Source organism: Mytilus trossulus, chromosome 14, assembly GCF_036588685.1.
Source record: "Mytilus trossulus isolate FHL-02 chromosome 14, PNRI_Mtr1.1.1.hap1, whole genome shotgun sequence".
Classification (NCBI taxonomy): domain Eukaryota; kingdom Metazoa; phylum Mollusca; class Bivalvia; order Mytilida; family Mytilidae; genus Mytilus; species Mytilus trossulus.
The window spans coordinates 49111144-49126345 of NC_086386.1; the positions used below are offsets into that span (position 1 = coordinate 49111144).

Here is a 15202-nt window from a genome sequence, read left to right on the forward strand (position 1 = left end):
AATAATACTTCCAGTGCTTTTTCTAACCAATATCATCTAAATACATATAACAATAACAATAATTTAAATATTTGAGGCCATGTGTCAATTATTAGTCACATAGATACTGATAATTCTGAAAAAAAATTCTTATTTAAAAAACTAAAATTAATTTTCAAAAATTGCTTCCATTTCACCAGTCTTCTTCATTATTTGTAATACCCCTCAATGAAGTTTTTGAAATTCTATGTTATAAATCTAGAAAGAGACATAGATGACATAATAAGTATGATGAAAGAGGGTCAGATGGAAGTCGTTCAATCCTGTATTCTTTAAACGCTTTAGGCCATTATTCTGTATTCATTAAAAACTTTGCCTATTTTTATTTATCGTTTCTAATATTTTAGCACCCTTATTATCATTATTCTCCATTTTTGATATACTTTTTTGGGCCCACTTTCTGCATTGTTTGCTATTTATTCTCTGTTTGTATACAAAATCATTGAAAAGCAATATCAAGTTGCATCTCTTCTCACAGTCACAATTTCTAAATGAACTAAGACTATGAAGAAACTTTAAACTAAACAAGATGAATTTCATATTTGTAGGAAAGAGATTTTTTAATAAGTATGCCAGAACAAATTCACTGATCATCTTAAGTGCAATAACTCTGGACAGAGTAACATCTAGGAAAACAAATAAATACATTTATCATTAACAAGTAGAAAAACCTCCCAAATAATACACAGATGCAAATATAAATAGGTAGCAGTTTTTTTTATACATGGCAGTTTAATATATAACACAGTAATTGCAAGATCTTTTCAAACATATCTTCCTAGGAAACCATTTGGATATCCTTTTTTTGGAAGGTAGATATAACACTTTACAAGAAAAATATTGAATTTGTTTCAATGAGTGAATAGTACATTTTTAAAGTGTCTCTCTTGTATATAACAGGGCCTGTATGCATAAAACTAATCAAAGTTAAGATTTGTTCGGAATGAACAGATTTTTATCATATATCTAATGATAAATTAGTATTAGGATTAGATTTCTTAACTTAAGTGTTTTTATGGATACAGGCCAATGTGTTTATGTGTCGAGTAAAATATTAGCACCTAACTACATACATATCTTAATCTAAGAAAAAGATTTTTAAAAGGCAGTTCTGTGTCTTAATACATAATGTATACATATATAATAGATCTGGTACTTGAAACGGACCATTATCAAGGAAGCTAAGAATTTCAAATAAATGCATATTTTGGCAAGAATAGAATTCATATTGAGAATGGACAAAAAATATGCATCTGAAAGAGAAAAGAATTATAATAATACATGAAAAACTACAAAAATTGTCTCGACATATCTTAGTATGTTTGTTAATTGCATCCAAGAACACATTAACTGCATGTTTATATACAATACTTTAGCAATGAGCTGTTGAGTAGCACTATATAAATAAGTTACTTTCTAATATGAATGTTTCACAACTATCTTTCATCAACATGTAAATCATAAGTCAATGTCTTTCTGGTATATACAAACTTTCATACTTAACAATTAATTCATGTTTTTAACACTTTTTAAAATACATCAATGCTCAATTAAACTGAAATATTAAACCCTGCTTTTATATGTAAGCAATACGACTACAAAATTACTTAGGTATGGTCTATCTTTATGTGTCATTTATTTACCCTTATGACTATCTAATTTTCCATTCATTGTTAAACAAGCCTAAAAAGTCACAATTTAAAAACAAGTATAATCATCTGAGGTCAGTGTTCACTGAAAATAAACTTTATTTACAATTTTGGGTGCATTTTACATAATGCATATTATAAACCAGGAAACATTTTTATACCAATTATGTGCAATATTTCGTAAGTTGTTCAATTGTTTTCAAAATGTAAACTTTCCATTTCTATCATTCATTATGGATATCACAACATAGCCCTTGCTTCTCAAAAAACCGGATAAAATCAATTTAACAATCATTACCAATATGTTCACTAAGGATATTTAAATACCAGTAAAATAATTGATCAGATTCTTTTTTTTGATTTGTAAGAAAGTTTGCATATGTTAGGAAGATCAATATAATATTATAATAACCCAATAAATATCTGTTGTTAAATATATTTTTCTACTCCTCTTTATGGCTAAGTTTTATATGACACAAATCTTCCATTTGTTATTGTAACATTCTGCCCAACCACATGGGGATCATGTGACTACCATGTGACCAAATAATGGAAGCTCCAGGATTTTACAGTTCAAAGTTTCAGCTACCCATTCTGTGTTCTTTCATCCATTCTACAAATTCATCTAATAAAACTGGCCCTAAAAGTAAATAATGATTTGATTATGGACCAATTCTAAATATCTAATAAAAGAAACATCAGTTTTAAAATTTTCTGCTAAATTATATATTTTATAAAAGACAATTGAAACACAGATAATGCCTCTGCTTGCATTTAAGTATGAAAGATCATAACTTGGAAAGTCATTCCGCCTAGATTTCAAAGGGTTCATAACTTCCTGATTAAGGTGGTACCTAACACTTTCACTAAAATTAATTTGGCTGGTTTAATTTTCACAAAATTTTGATAAAGTATTTACTTGGACCCTTAAACAAAAATATAAAAATTTCAAAAATTTTGAACCAACCGTTTTATCAGAAAAATTACAATGGTTATATAGCAGTTTGTCAAACACCAATTTTGATCATTGAGAAGCTTAATATTGCCTTAACACCATAACATAATTAAAACGTTTAGCTGATTTTACAGAGTTATCTCCCTATAGTGTGAGGTACCACCTTAAGTCCACAATAAATTAACCTGTTAGTATACTTGTACTACTTACATGCTCCATCTTCATCATAATTGGATAAGTCAACATTAACAAGTCGACTGAACTCTAGTATATTGCACCATTGGTCTTTATTTATTACTTTATATTTAGATTGCTGAAAATAGAAAAATCATTTCTTTTTAAGTCAAATTTGGAATTCAATTGTTAATTCTTTAAATAGAAAAACTTCCATTTTTTTCTCAAGAATATCTCATAATTTCAAACCTGCAATTCTAAGACTTTATCTTTACCTCTCTGTATAGTCTTTCAGGAACACTATTCCTAACATCTCTCTCTATAATAATGTAATTTTAACATATTTGAACATGGTGAAGACATCAGCATGAATGTCAAAGTGGCAGAAGGGTGGTTTTCTCAAGATAGGTTTAAAGTGCAATTTATATATGTGTATAATGTGAAGATGGCTACAGTACAGAAAAATAATTACCTCTAAAAATTGATGGAACGATCCAAACAATGGCCAATGTTTACCTAATACTAATGCTAACATAGCTTTGGCTGTATCTATATCCATACTTCGTTGGTCTTTATCCTGGAATATACAAATAAACATTTCATGAAATCTTCTCAATATTTGTCAATTAGATGTTATAATAAATGTTATGATTGTAATGAAATAAAACAGTCTACTGACAATCGGTCTACAAAATTTGTAATTTATAGAATATTTTTGATAAATATTGCTCCTGGTATTATTTTTTTCTTTACAACTGTATAGATTCAAGCACACCAATGAAGCTTGTGTATATGTTTTTATGATTCCAATATTTTTTTCCATTTCAAACATCCCAGGTTAACTTCACTAAAAGGCAAGTGTATTTGCATTTATCATATATTTAGTACAAAATACAGCTATTTTGTATATCTAATAAAGGTTCGTTTTTCCAGTCTGTATCACCTACCCTGTATCACATACCCCGTATCGCATGGCTAAACCCGTATCGCATACCCCGTATCGCATGGTAAAACCTGTATCGCATACCTTTTTTTTTTTTTTTTTTTTACTGTCAGTTTTTTTGCTCAAGAAAAAATATCCTCAAAATAGGTAAACTTTTTGAATGACGTCATTGTTTGGTATGTAACGTCACGAACGTCAAGTTTTCATATTGTATGTGACGTCACGAACATCAAGTTTTCACAACATATTTTTTGGCACAATAAATGCAACTATAAAAAATACAAAATACTCAAATAAATACAATAATAAACAAAATATTTTTAAAACAACAGATTGTAAGGTAACCCAGGTGCTTCGTATAAATAATTGAACAGTTATTTTAACCCTCTTGCTGCCAAAGGGACATTTATGGCTTCTACACACAAATCTTGTTGATTGTGTAGAACGTCAAAGGTCCATTGTAACATCACAATATTCAGGGGCACTGACACCGTCAAAAGACGGCGTCAAAAGGGCGATTTTTGGCGAGAATGAAGCAAACTGAATAAAATGCTTTAAAAGTATACCTAAAACGGAAGTCAAGAAATGATACAGGATCATAAGCTTGTTAGTACTATAAGACCAACTTATTTATGGCTTTGAAACAAGACAAAAGCAAAACTGAAGGTTAACCCAGTGCTATGGATTAGAAAACAGTTCATATAATATAAATAAATACTCTTCTGTTGAAATATATGATAAAGCGTATAATACATGGCAAAATCCGTATCACATGCCGTATCCCTCGGGCCTAAAGCCCTTGGGCTGATATTGATGTCTCGGGATGATACAATATATGATACGGATTTTGCCATGTATTATTCTCTATATATATGAGTTACAGTACACACAAAATGAATGAAAACAGTTCAATCTCTTTGAGGTATTTTTTTACTGAAAGCTGGTGATTTGCTGTGATATTCAATCTCTCTGAATATTCTATTGATAAAATTTGTAAGGGTTCCGCGGAACCCAGTGTCTCGCCTACTTTTGATGTAAATTGCAGGCTCAACAAAAATGAGGAAAAAACTCAATAGAAATATTCCTTTTGATACAATCTTCTGATTGTAAGAAGCTTCTGTAAAAGTTTGGTTAAAATCCAGGATAGTTTATGAATCTAATAAATGTTTAAAAACAACTGCAGACTGTGTATGTATGTATGGTTAACTGGAAGAAAATGTAAGTCCATTTAAAAGTAAAATACGGAAAACATGGATTTATTTTTTTACAAAATTTACTTCTGGATACTATTTTATGATCATTATTAAGCTTCTGTCCAAGTTTGGTACAAACCCAGGATAGTTTAAGAAAGTTATTAAAATTTTAAAAACTTTAACCACAGAGTGAATTAAATGTTTCCCAGTAGAAAAACTATGTCCATTTAAAAGTAAAATATGGAAAAAATGGAATTTTATTTTTACAAAATTTTCTTCTGGATACTATATTATGATCACGAACAAGCTTCTGTCCAAGTTTGGTAAAAAAAACCCAGGATAGTTTAAGAAAGTTATTAAAATTTTAAAAACTTTAACCACAGAGTGAATTAAATGTTTCCCAGTAGAAAAACTATGTCCATTTAAAAGTAAAATATGGAAAAAATGGAATTTTATTTTTACAAAATTTTCTTCTGGATACTATATTATGATCACGAACAAGCTTCTGTCCAAGTTTGGTAAAAAAAAACCAGGATAGTTTAAGAAAGTTATTAAAATTTTAAAAACTTTAACCACAGAGTGAATGTAATGTTTCCCCGCAGAAAAACTAAGTCCATTCAAAAGTAAAATATGGAAAAAATGGATTTATTTTTTTACAAAATTTACGTCTGGATACTATCTTATAATCATAAACAAGCTTCTGTCCAAGTTTGGTAGAAATCATGTATATAGTTTAAGAAAGTTTTAAAATTTTAAAAACTTTAACCACAGAGTGAATGTAATGTTTCCCCGCAGAAAAACTAAGTCCATTCAAAAGTAAAATATGGAAAAAATGGATTTATTTTTTTACAAAATTTACGTCTGGATACTATCTTATGATCATAAACAAGCTTCTGTCCAAGTTTAGTAGAAATCATGTATAGTTTAAGAAAGTTATTAAAATTTCAAAAACTTTAACCACAGAGTGAATATTTGTGGACGCCGCCGACGACGACGGAATGTAGGATCGCTTAGTCTCGCTTTTTCGACTAAAGTCGAAGGCTCGACAAAAACAGTTTATGGTTGTAAATCAGTGTGTCGTCACTTCAAAACACCAGTAATCAACCTGTTTTAAAAATTATTCACTAAATATAAGCAAGAGTAATTTTAACTGAGTCATTTTGTGTGCAGTGAATATTAAGGTAATAACTATTAAAGTGACATACTCTTGCAAAATCAAATGCAAATCTGTAAATATTTTTAAAAGTAGCTGGATCATCCAATAATGTTCTGAGGTAGTCTAATCTTGACTGTAGTTTTCTCACAGAATCACACCTACAATCAAATAAATAATTGTTAAACTTTCTTACACACATAATAATACAATAATCATCAATTCTAATGCTATAACAGCTGAATACATCGAGTATGTAGGTAAAGGTAATATCTTTGGTTAGTTTGCTTGTTAGCTGAACCTTGATGCCATTATTAGGTCAGGTTAAGTACCCTCCTTTAAGAGTAGACTAGACAAACAGATAACCAATCTATCTGTCAGTAGGACTAGACAACTTCAAAAGGAGGGTATCATTTCTAACCTAATAATGACTACACGTCTCAGCTAACAAGCAAGCTAACCAAATATTATACCTTTACATAAACACTCAATGCATTCTGCTGTAAGCATGTAACACACATTTTGATTGGATGACTAGTGCTAAAACTCTATGGTTGAAAGTTGAATTCATGATCATTGACAATAATGTTGTGCAATTTCATTAGATGTTTACACATCATTTGTAAAGTTGCCAACACCAGGGATTTGACGGGGCAAATATCTGCTCTGTTACTGTTATCCCACAATTCAACAGCATGCCTTCAAATATAACAATATTCTAGTAATCAAAGCACTTGTGAGCAATGAAGGGTAAAGTTTGCATCCATTTTGCAATTTTGTGAATCTAAAGTAAAACTAAATATTGAATTGTATATAGTAAGATAACTTAAATTACAGTTCATGAATAAGAGATTGTAGTGGAACCTATTTTTGTTACATATTAATATACCATGTATTTCTGATATAAATTTAAATGAATAAAATCTTCTTAATAAGTATGGTAATTCACAAATACATCATATTGTAAATTAAATATCTAAGTATAACATATCATTAACAAATTGCTTAACATTCGTGTTGCTTATTTTTTAGTTTTCTATGTTGTGTCGTGTGTATTATTGTTTGTCTTTTTCATTTTTAGCGTGGCATTGTCAGTTTATTTTTGATTTATGAGTTTGACTGTCCCTCTGGTATCTTTCGTCCCTCTTTTATTGGAACTATGAAAGATAGTGGCAAATCTTGAAAGATTTAGATATCAAATCAGTATCATAGGGTGTTGATTGTTTTTTATGAAATTTTACCCAAAAATATAAGCAAAAGTCATTATGTATTCAGAGGAAAACTAAAATTTCTTAATATATTAAGATTTGGTCAAAAGTAAGAAAAGTTACAGCAGAGTTCATTGACTGTGTAGTCAAAGGTAATATCTTTGGTTAGCTTGCTAGTTAGCTGAATTGTGAAGTCATTATTAGGTCAGGTAAAGTACCCTCCTTTCAAAGTAGCCAAGTCCAACAGACAGATATATGGTTTATCTGCTGGACTAGTCTACTCTTAAAGAAGGGTAGTTTACCTGACCTAATAATGACAGCATGATTCAGCTAACAAGCAAGCTAACCAAAGATATTACCTTTAGCTTCACACTCAATGAAATCGGCTGTTTATTCGGCTAGTTTTTTTTAAAATCTTACTGTAAGTCTGTCATGCCTTTTAACCATTCTGCTTTAGTGAAGAAACCCATTGATTTGGCTTCTAACTTCCAGGCTAGAACCAACATAACAATCTGAAGATATAAAGCACATATAAAACATTCTTTAAAATTGATTATCTATTTCTCTTAATTTGCATCCAATCAATTCAATATATAGTATTTTTAAAGTTGAACACAATATGAATATGACAAAACAACACATGTGTTGCTTTGCTAAAAATATCACATAAAAGTATGAAACAAGATGCCCCCTTCATTCACACTATCTTTGTCTTTGTTCAGTGGACTATGAAACTAGGACTTTAGTTGTATATACCATATTAGTATGTAAATTCTGAACATGAATGGAATTGACATAAGGTCCTTACTCATTCTTTTACTAAGCAAATTGAAATCCTTGTTTTGTGTCATTTCATCAGCAATCATATAACATCTCTATCATGATCATTGTGTCAATATCACATCTCTATCATGATCATTGTGTCAATATCACATCTCTATCATGATCATTGTGTCAATATCACATCTCTATCATGATCATTGTGTCAATATCACATCTCTATCATGATCAATGTGTCAATATCACATCTCTATCATGATCATTGTGTCAATATCACATCTCTATCATGATCATTGTGTCAATATCACATCTCTATCATGATCATTGTGTCAATATCACATCTCTATCATGATCATTGTGTCAATATCACATCTCTATCATGATCATTGTGTCAATATCACATCTCTATCATGATCATTGTGTTAATATCACATCTCTATCATGATCATTGTGTCAATATCTTTTATTTATTACTATATACTAACATTTTCTGGTTCTACACCAATGTCTTCACAAAACTTTTCCATTCCTTCTGGACCTAACATGTCTTCATCATCAGCTATAAATTAAGGAATGATTATACAAATTGTTCAATAGTCATTTGTAAACTAAAACATATATAAGCATTATGTGATTATTTCATGGCAATACATAGTCCCCAACCAGTTAAAAATTCATTGTAATGGAACAAAATTCTAATTTGATCTACTATACCTTGTCATGGTGAAAACTATAACAAAAATCAAGTCAATATCTTCAGACATGACAAAAAAACTGTAAATTATTGATTGAATTTCTAAGTCCAAGGACCATAACTCTGCACAGAATCATCAGACTAGAACAAAATTCAAACTCGATCTAACTTGTCATGATAAAACTATATACCAATTTTCAAATCAATATATATTTCAAGCAATGTCTGTGTCATGTGGTTCTTGTGAAGAGTTGTCTCATTGGTAATCATACCACATCTTGTTTTTCTATACTTACTTGTATATTCATGGAACCATGCTATACATCTTTTATTACTGAACATGTTATCTGTGTCCTGGACTCTTTGTTCACGTCTGCTCCTGTTTAATGAACGAAATATTCATTAACATCTATAGTGTTTACAGTAAAGAAAGTATATCATATTCTAATTATAAATTATTTTGGGAGCATTCACAAAACTGTTTTTTTTTATACAAACACCACTAAACATACATTGAACAATAATTGTCCATTATTTTTTTTAATGCATGGTGCTACCAATTTATTTTACTGATCATTCGACAATTTCAACTGTCACTTAAAACATGAACTAGTCCTTATTCTGGTACTGGACAATCTGAAATAATGACCACTGGCCTGTTCATACTGTAGTTTTGCCAATAATGAAATTTTTCCTTTGAAATCTAAAAAAAATATTTTCTTACCAAGAAGAGGAAACTTTTGCTTTCTTAGATCTGGGGTCATCAAAAGTAGGTGAGGATCTTTTTCTTCTTATAGGCATATTAAAATAATTTACATTTACGCAGTGTGTGTGGCAAGTTGATCCTTCTTGTATGTGCTAAAAGTAGAAATTATAAAGTTCCAAGAATAATATGTAATAAACCTATTTCCATAAGACAATATCTAATTGTTCTGAAAACAACTGGTCAAAGGTCCTGTAGAGACTTTCTCCCACAGAACTATGTGCATCTTTAACATTGACTACTCTCTAGACACGTGATGAAACAACAAATTCAACATTCCCCACTGTACATAACCAGGGTTTCCGCTGGCGGTCGCCATTTTCGCAATTTGCGAAAAAATAATAATTGTGGCGATTAAAATTCATCATTGGCGAAAGAATTTGGCGAAAGAAATATATATAACGATTTAATTCAGCCATCTTCTTTATTTACTTTTTTCAGGTTTCTCTGACTTTTCTGATCAGACAATACTCAGAATTCACCTTGAACTCGTTAAGATTTTGACAGAAAATCAATAATCAACTGATTGCATTCATAGCTATTGACATCAAAGGACGAATTAATAAAGGTGTTGATTGTATGATGTGACAAAATGATATGATTAAATGGCTTCTGTCACATGTCACAAAAGGGATTTATTGACAACTTTACGACGCACTTGTTTGAAGCAAAATTTTTACGCTTCCTCTCCTTCTTTTAATGATAGTGCAGAAAAGAAAATTGTTGTTATGACGAAAAATGTCCAAAAGCAAGAAAGGTCTCTGATTTATAACTTTATCATTTAACTTTCATGTAGATCATTGATTTGAGTGGGTACTTCAAAGTCGTTTCAGTTACACACTTGTTTAAAAGCATATAGTTTTACTTATGTACGATGGTCTAGAAAAGAAAACTGTTGTTATGAGAAAATCTATTCAAAAGGTTGGCATGAGAGTAACCCTTCAATGTAATGACTACACCTTACTCGAGGGATCAATTCCAAGTGAAAAGATACATCGTTTTGTTGTAAAAAACAGGGGGGGGGCTAGAAAAAAGGAAAATTTTAAATGAAAAATATATTTGTGTTACTTGGCGAAAAAAATAATAAAGTGGCGAAAAATATATTGTTTTGGCGAAAGAGGTGGCGAAAAAAATATTTGACCCAGGGGAAACCCTGCATAACCTTAATCATAACTTTTTTCAATCAAATTCTTGACTGATATATAGGTTTCTAGATTAATTTATTTAACTACATGTAGATAATTTGTGTTTGCAACACTAGCATCAAATTGAATGGTCTTTTTGGTTTATTGTATAATAATATTTACCAAAGTATTCAACTGACTGAAAAGATGACCTTCTGATTCTTCCTCTTCTTTCACGCTTAAATCATGCATACATACCTACAAAACAGTAAACAATACAATATACATCTGACAGACAGTATTTTTACTTCTAGATTTATTTTGCGGTGAAGTAGTCATGGTTGTAGACTTTACATAAAGCTAAGATCTAGAGTAACACATAAAACTAATCCTCGAAAATTAAGAATTCGAAAATTAAAATTCGAAAATTAAGAATTAAAATGGGGAATTTGTCAAAGAGAAAACAACCTTCCAAAAAGACAGAAAACAGCAAAAGGCTATGAAGATTGAAATCTGGTTTGAAAACAGAAGGATGATGACTTTTGGTTCCAACTATTCTTTGCCCTAGCTTACAATGTTCTATACAATTGATACATGTAAGCTAGTTTCAGATTGGACCAACCTGCCCAAAAATGATATTTGAATTCAAAACATGTAGTATGATGTACCAGCTGCATGTGTTTGCATCAGGGATCTCCATTGATGAAATTTAATTATGACAGAACTTTCACCAATACAAATTCATCATCAATGGTCTGGTGTAAATGAAAGTATTTCATTTCTTCATTCCCATCTGCTTGCTCACCCATTCAAGAATGACCACAATTAGGCAATATCAACCCCAGATGTTTTTACATCTTATATATGTTTCTTTCTTTGTATATGTGCTAGCTGTTGTTTTTTTTTATATTCACTGACCAGCAATTGTAGGTTTAATTTGTGTCCTGTTTCAAACGCCTGCCAGTTTTGGATTTTCTCACAGCTTATATGAACTGTAAAAAATACTGATATATGTATTCACATGCACTCGTCTCAGATTTTTCTCTTTCCTATATACCTTTATCATGTTTATATAAAAAATTCTAAGAGTGCCTCTGTGTGTATTCATGATCACACATTAACCGTAAAAATGAAGAAAAAAATTATGAAGTAAACTCTAAGTCTAATTATACTTATTTTTTGTTTTATTCAATTTACATTAATCTGGGTTAAGCTGTCCCTTATTGGAACTTTTGGTTTCTGATGCTTTCCAACTACAAATCATGTCATAATTTAATAGATTTGACCTTTCACTTTTCCAACTGGTTTAGTTTTTGACGACAAAACCAAGTGTTTCTTCACAATGTTCTCGATAAGGTACACAAACACCCCTGTGTGTTCAAAGGACGCTTCCTAAAAACACTGGCTGAGTCTTGTTATCATCATAACATTCCTTCAGCTATTCAAAAGAAGCTGAAAACATGCTGCTATTCAGTATTTTTACCAGACATTCACTTCATTTTAATTCAATGTATGTTATTATAAATCCCGAGCAATTCGAAAAACTATGACATCATCATGATCATGACATACCCTATTTGGATAAACCCAGAGAAAATCAAAATGTTTTTAAAAACATGTGTACCTTTTGAGCAACGAAAAATTCCAACAGGGACCCATTTCTGCTACTTGATACAGGGATCTATTTTTAGAACAAAAGGACATTTCCAATTATAAATATTATAAAAATAGATTTACGCGACGACTGTAAACAGATTAGCGTAAATAACGCAAATGGTAGCCAATAAAAGGATTGAAAACTCATGGTTTTGGCATATAATTTGATTTTCCTACGAATTAATTGGGTTATTGAACCCTGCAATGGGCAATTGCATTTGGTTTTTTATTATTTGTATTGCGTGATCACGCAAATACGCAGCTTATCTGGAGCTGTTGATATGAAAAAACGTTACTGAATGATAGCATTTCTTTGTTTACATTGCAAACGTTAAAACTTAAATAATGTCACAACTTAAATCCCTTACAACAGAATCAAATTCGGAAACGTTACCTTTTTCCGGTTTTGAAATTAAGATATGTTTGAATTATGAGGAGGCCACTGCATACACCAAAAGTAAACTCTGAAAGACCAAATTATACAGGTACTCTTTCTTCCCAAGATCCACCAGGGAATGGAACACTCTACCAGAAAAAGCCACAACAGCAGCTACACTACAAGAGTTCAAGGCATGCCTTACCATCCTGCCAGAGGCCTTTGACAGGAGCTTTGAATATCTGGAGCTTCACACACCTAGAACTCCTTAGACCCCAGATGCACATACATGTAGTTTTATTTGTAAATAACTTTCCTGTAAATAGTTTTTATCAAGTGAGGAGGGAAGGCCTCATGATTTCATGAGCAAGAGTCATTTATATACACTCAAGAAGAGTCTGAATCTGTACTGAAAGAAGAAGAAGAAGAATTTAAAAAAAATCATACAGACTTCGTCCCCTTTCACAGGTAATGTCTGCCTCATATTAGGGTACACTTGCCAGTTTGACCAAATCTGCAATTCCAATCATCAATAACAATGTTACTGCATGTATAGCAATATCATTAAATAGTCTTTCAAAAATAAATAGGAAACGTTATAAGTCACGAAATTTACTAATTTCTTTGCTAAATAAATCATCGATTTTCTTTGCCCTGACGACGAAATTGTGTAAGAGATAGGAAGCAAAAACGTTTATTTTCAATGTTTCCAGCGTTTTGAAATTTAGAAAAAAACGAGAGCATATTTCAATCGTATATTTCTTACCACATCTATAACTGGGATGCAAAAATGGTTGAAAATAACGATGTTCTGAAGTAATCCGATGAGTATTGAACTTTTTCAGAACCTTTAGAAAGCGGAAATGACCTCTCTGAGCAGGCGCACCAACTTTAACCGGATGCTGAATAGTTTTTGTTAGCCTCTTTTCGATTGGAGGAAACGTAAGAGCGTCCAGATCAACCAATCAAAACCAACGTTTCAATAAAACATTTCTGCATTCCTGGAGGAAAGAGACAGAAAATATGTGCATGCTGGTAAAGTCATAGTTTTATGATAGAATATTTGACATAAAACAAGTTAGGTGAACACATGCCTCTAACAAGATGTTCCAAGATAAATATTTTAATCAAATATTAGGTTGTCATGTTGATATATTGCAACTTATTGACTGTTTGTTACCATTTCCTTGGCAATGCTAATGTCAGGGCTAAATCATCACAGTAAATGCTGGCTCTTATTTCTTTAAATATTAATGTCGACTTATAATAAAAGAAGGTGTCTAATTATTGTTATGACCGGAATGTTCTTTTCTTGGTTTCGGAGAACTCCTTTGCTCTGATAGAATTTGTAACTGTTTGTCGTAGGTCATATGTTTTCATACATGTATCATCCAAATTTCATGTCTTTCATGGGTTTCTATTGCAAACACATACATTGTGGCAGGTTTTCCGGTATCTATATTTTGAACAACAACACTACAACCTGACAACTTTATTAAGATATTCAAAGTCGCTTTAAAAGAAGTTAGAACAAATTTAATAAAAATCAGAAAAAAAATATAGTCCATATAGTATTTTTGCCTGTCAGACAAGGGTCTTCAAGACATGTGACTATCGTGTTTTTATTTTGTCGTTTTGAATAGCCGTTTCATAAAAAAAACTTTATATAAAAACCCTTTATAACAAACATGAAAAACCAGTGAGTTGAAATTAACAGGGTTCTTATATAAAATGGCTGTTTATCCTTAATACATAAAGAGGAAAATAGACTCAGCTTTTTGCATTTAATCACAAATTTTGAAAACTGCATTTTCAATTAAAAAAAAGTAGTGTCTTCATGTCTTTTGTAAAAATTCTGTGCCAATCTGAAAAAAAATCACCATGTTAAAATTTCATCACATGAAACATCAACCAAAAACTATTTACAAGTTAGTTTTAGTACTGAAAAGAATTGAATAACTTTTTTTAGGGTTCAATCAATTACCAGATCGTTTCTGGCAGAACCATGACTTTAGAAAATACTCATTTCCAGATTTTATAGTCCTTTCCTGTCCATGTTCCGATCCAATTTTTACTTCATATGAAAATATATGACACCATTTTTTCACACACGAAAATTGCAAAATAATCTGAAACAGTAAAGAATCGTAGTGAGCCTTGATAAAAAAATCTAAAAATCTTAGTAAAACAGTGTAGCTTTATATTGTTATTTATGTTTTAGAAAATGAAGTAAATTCAGAATGCCTGGAGATTCACGTAAAGAGTATGTGTTGGCCACAACAGCCAATTATTTTGGTGTTGCTGTGTCCGATGGATCAATTTCTGCATTGGCTGATTCAAGAGCCCTAAATAATTTTTTAGATGATGGTAATGCCACAGTTCTAGCTGGGAAAAATGAAGGAAAAAGGATTAATTTTTATAACAAGGTAATTATTGGTTTGTGAGTCTGTTATTTTAAAACACAAAAACACATTTTGAATACCTTCATACTTTTA

General features: G+C 30.8%; 2 protein-coding genes across 4 annotated transcripts in view; one reads left to right on the forward strand and one right to left on the reverse strand.

Moving 5' to 3' along the window:
• Window positions 1-855: 855 nt before the first annotated feature.
• LOC134697362 (DCN1-like protein 5) lies at window positions 856-13607 on the reverse strand. The gene is made up of 10 exons (XM_063559595.1): window positions 13474-13607; window positions 10859-10933; window positions 9513-9646; window positions 9085-9167; window positions 8580-8653; window positions 7735-7826; window positions 6159-6267; window positions 3290-3394; window positions 2854-2956; window positions 856-2328 (listed from the first exon to the last, which is right to left on the reverse strand). The coding sequence occupies exons 2-10, from the start codon at window positions 10925-10927 to the stop codon at window positions 2270-2272; spliced, it is 828 nt and encodes a 275-aa protein (XP_063415665.1). The 5' UTR covers window positions 10928-10933; window positions 13474-13607; the 3' UTR covers window positions 856-2269.
• Window positions 13608-13641: 34 nt separating this feature from the next.
• Window positions 13642-15202, forward strand: part of LOC134697361 (cytoplasmic dynein 2 heavy chain 1-like) — a 70683-nt gene continuing 69122 nt past the window's right edge. For all 3 annotated transcript variants that reach the window (XM_063559589.1, XM_063559590.1, XM_063559591.1), the window contains exons 1-2: window positions 13642-13742; window positions 14929-15133. In XM_063559589.1, coding sequence (XP_063415659.1) covers window positions 14948-15133 — 186 coding nt within the window. In that variant the 5' untranslated portion in view covers window positions 13642-13742; window positions 14929-14947. The remainder of the gene's footprint in view (window positions 13743-14928; window positions 15134-15202) is intronic.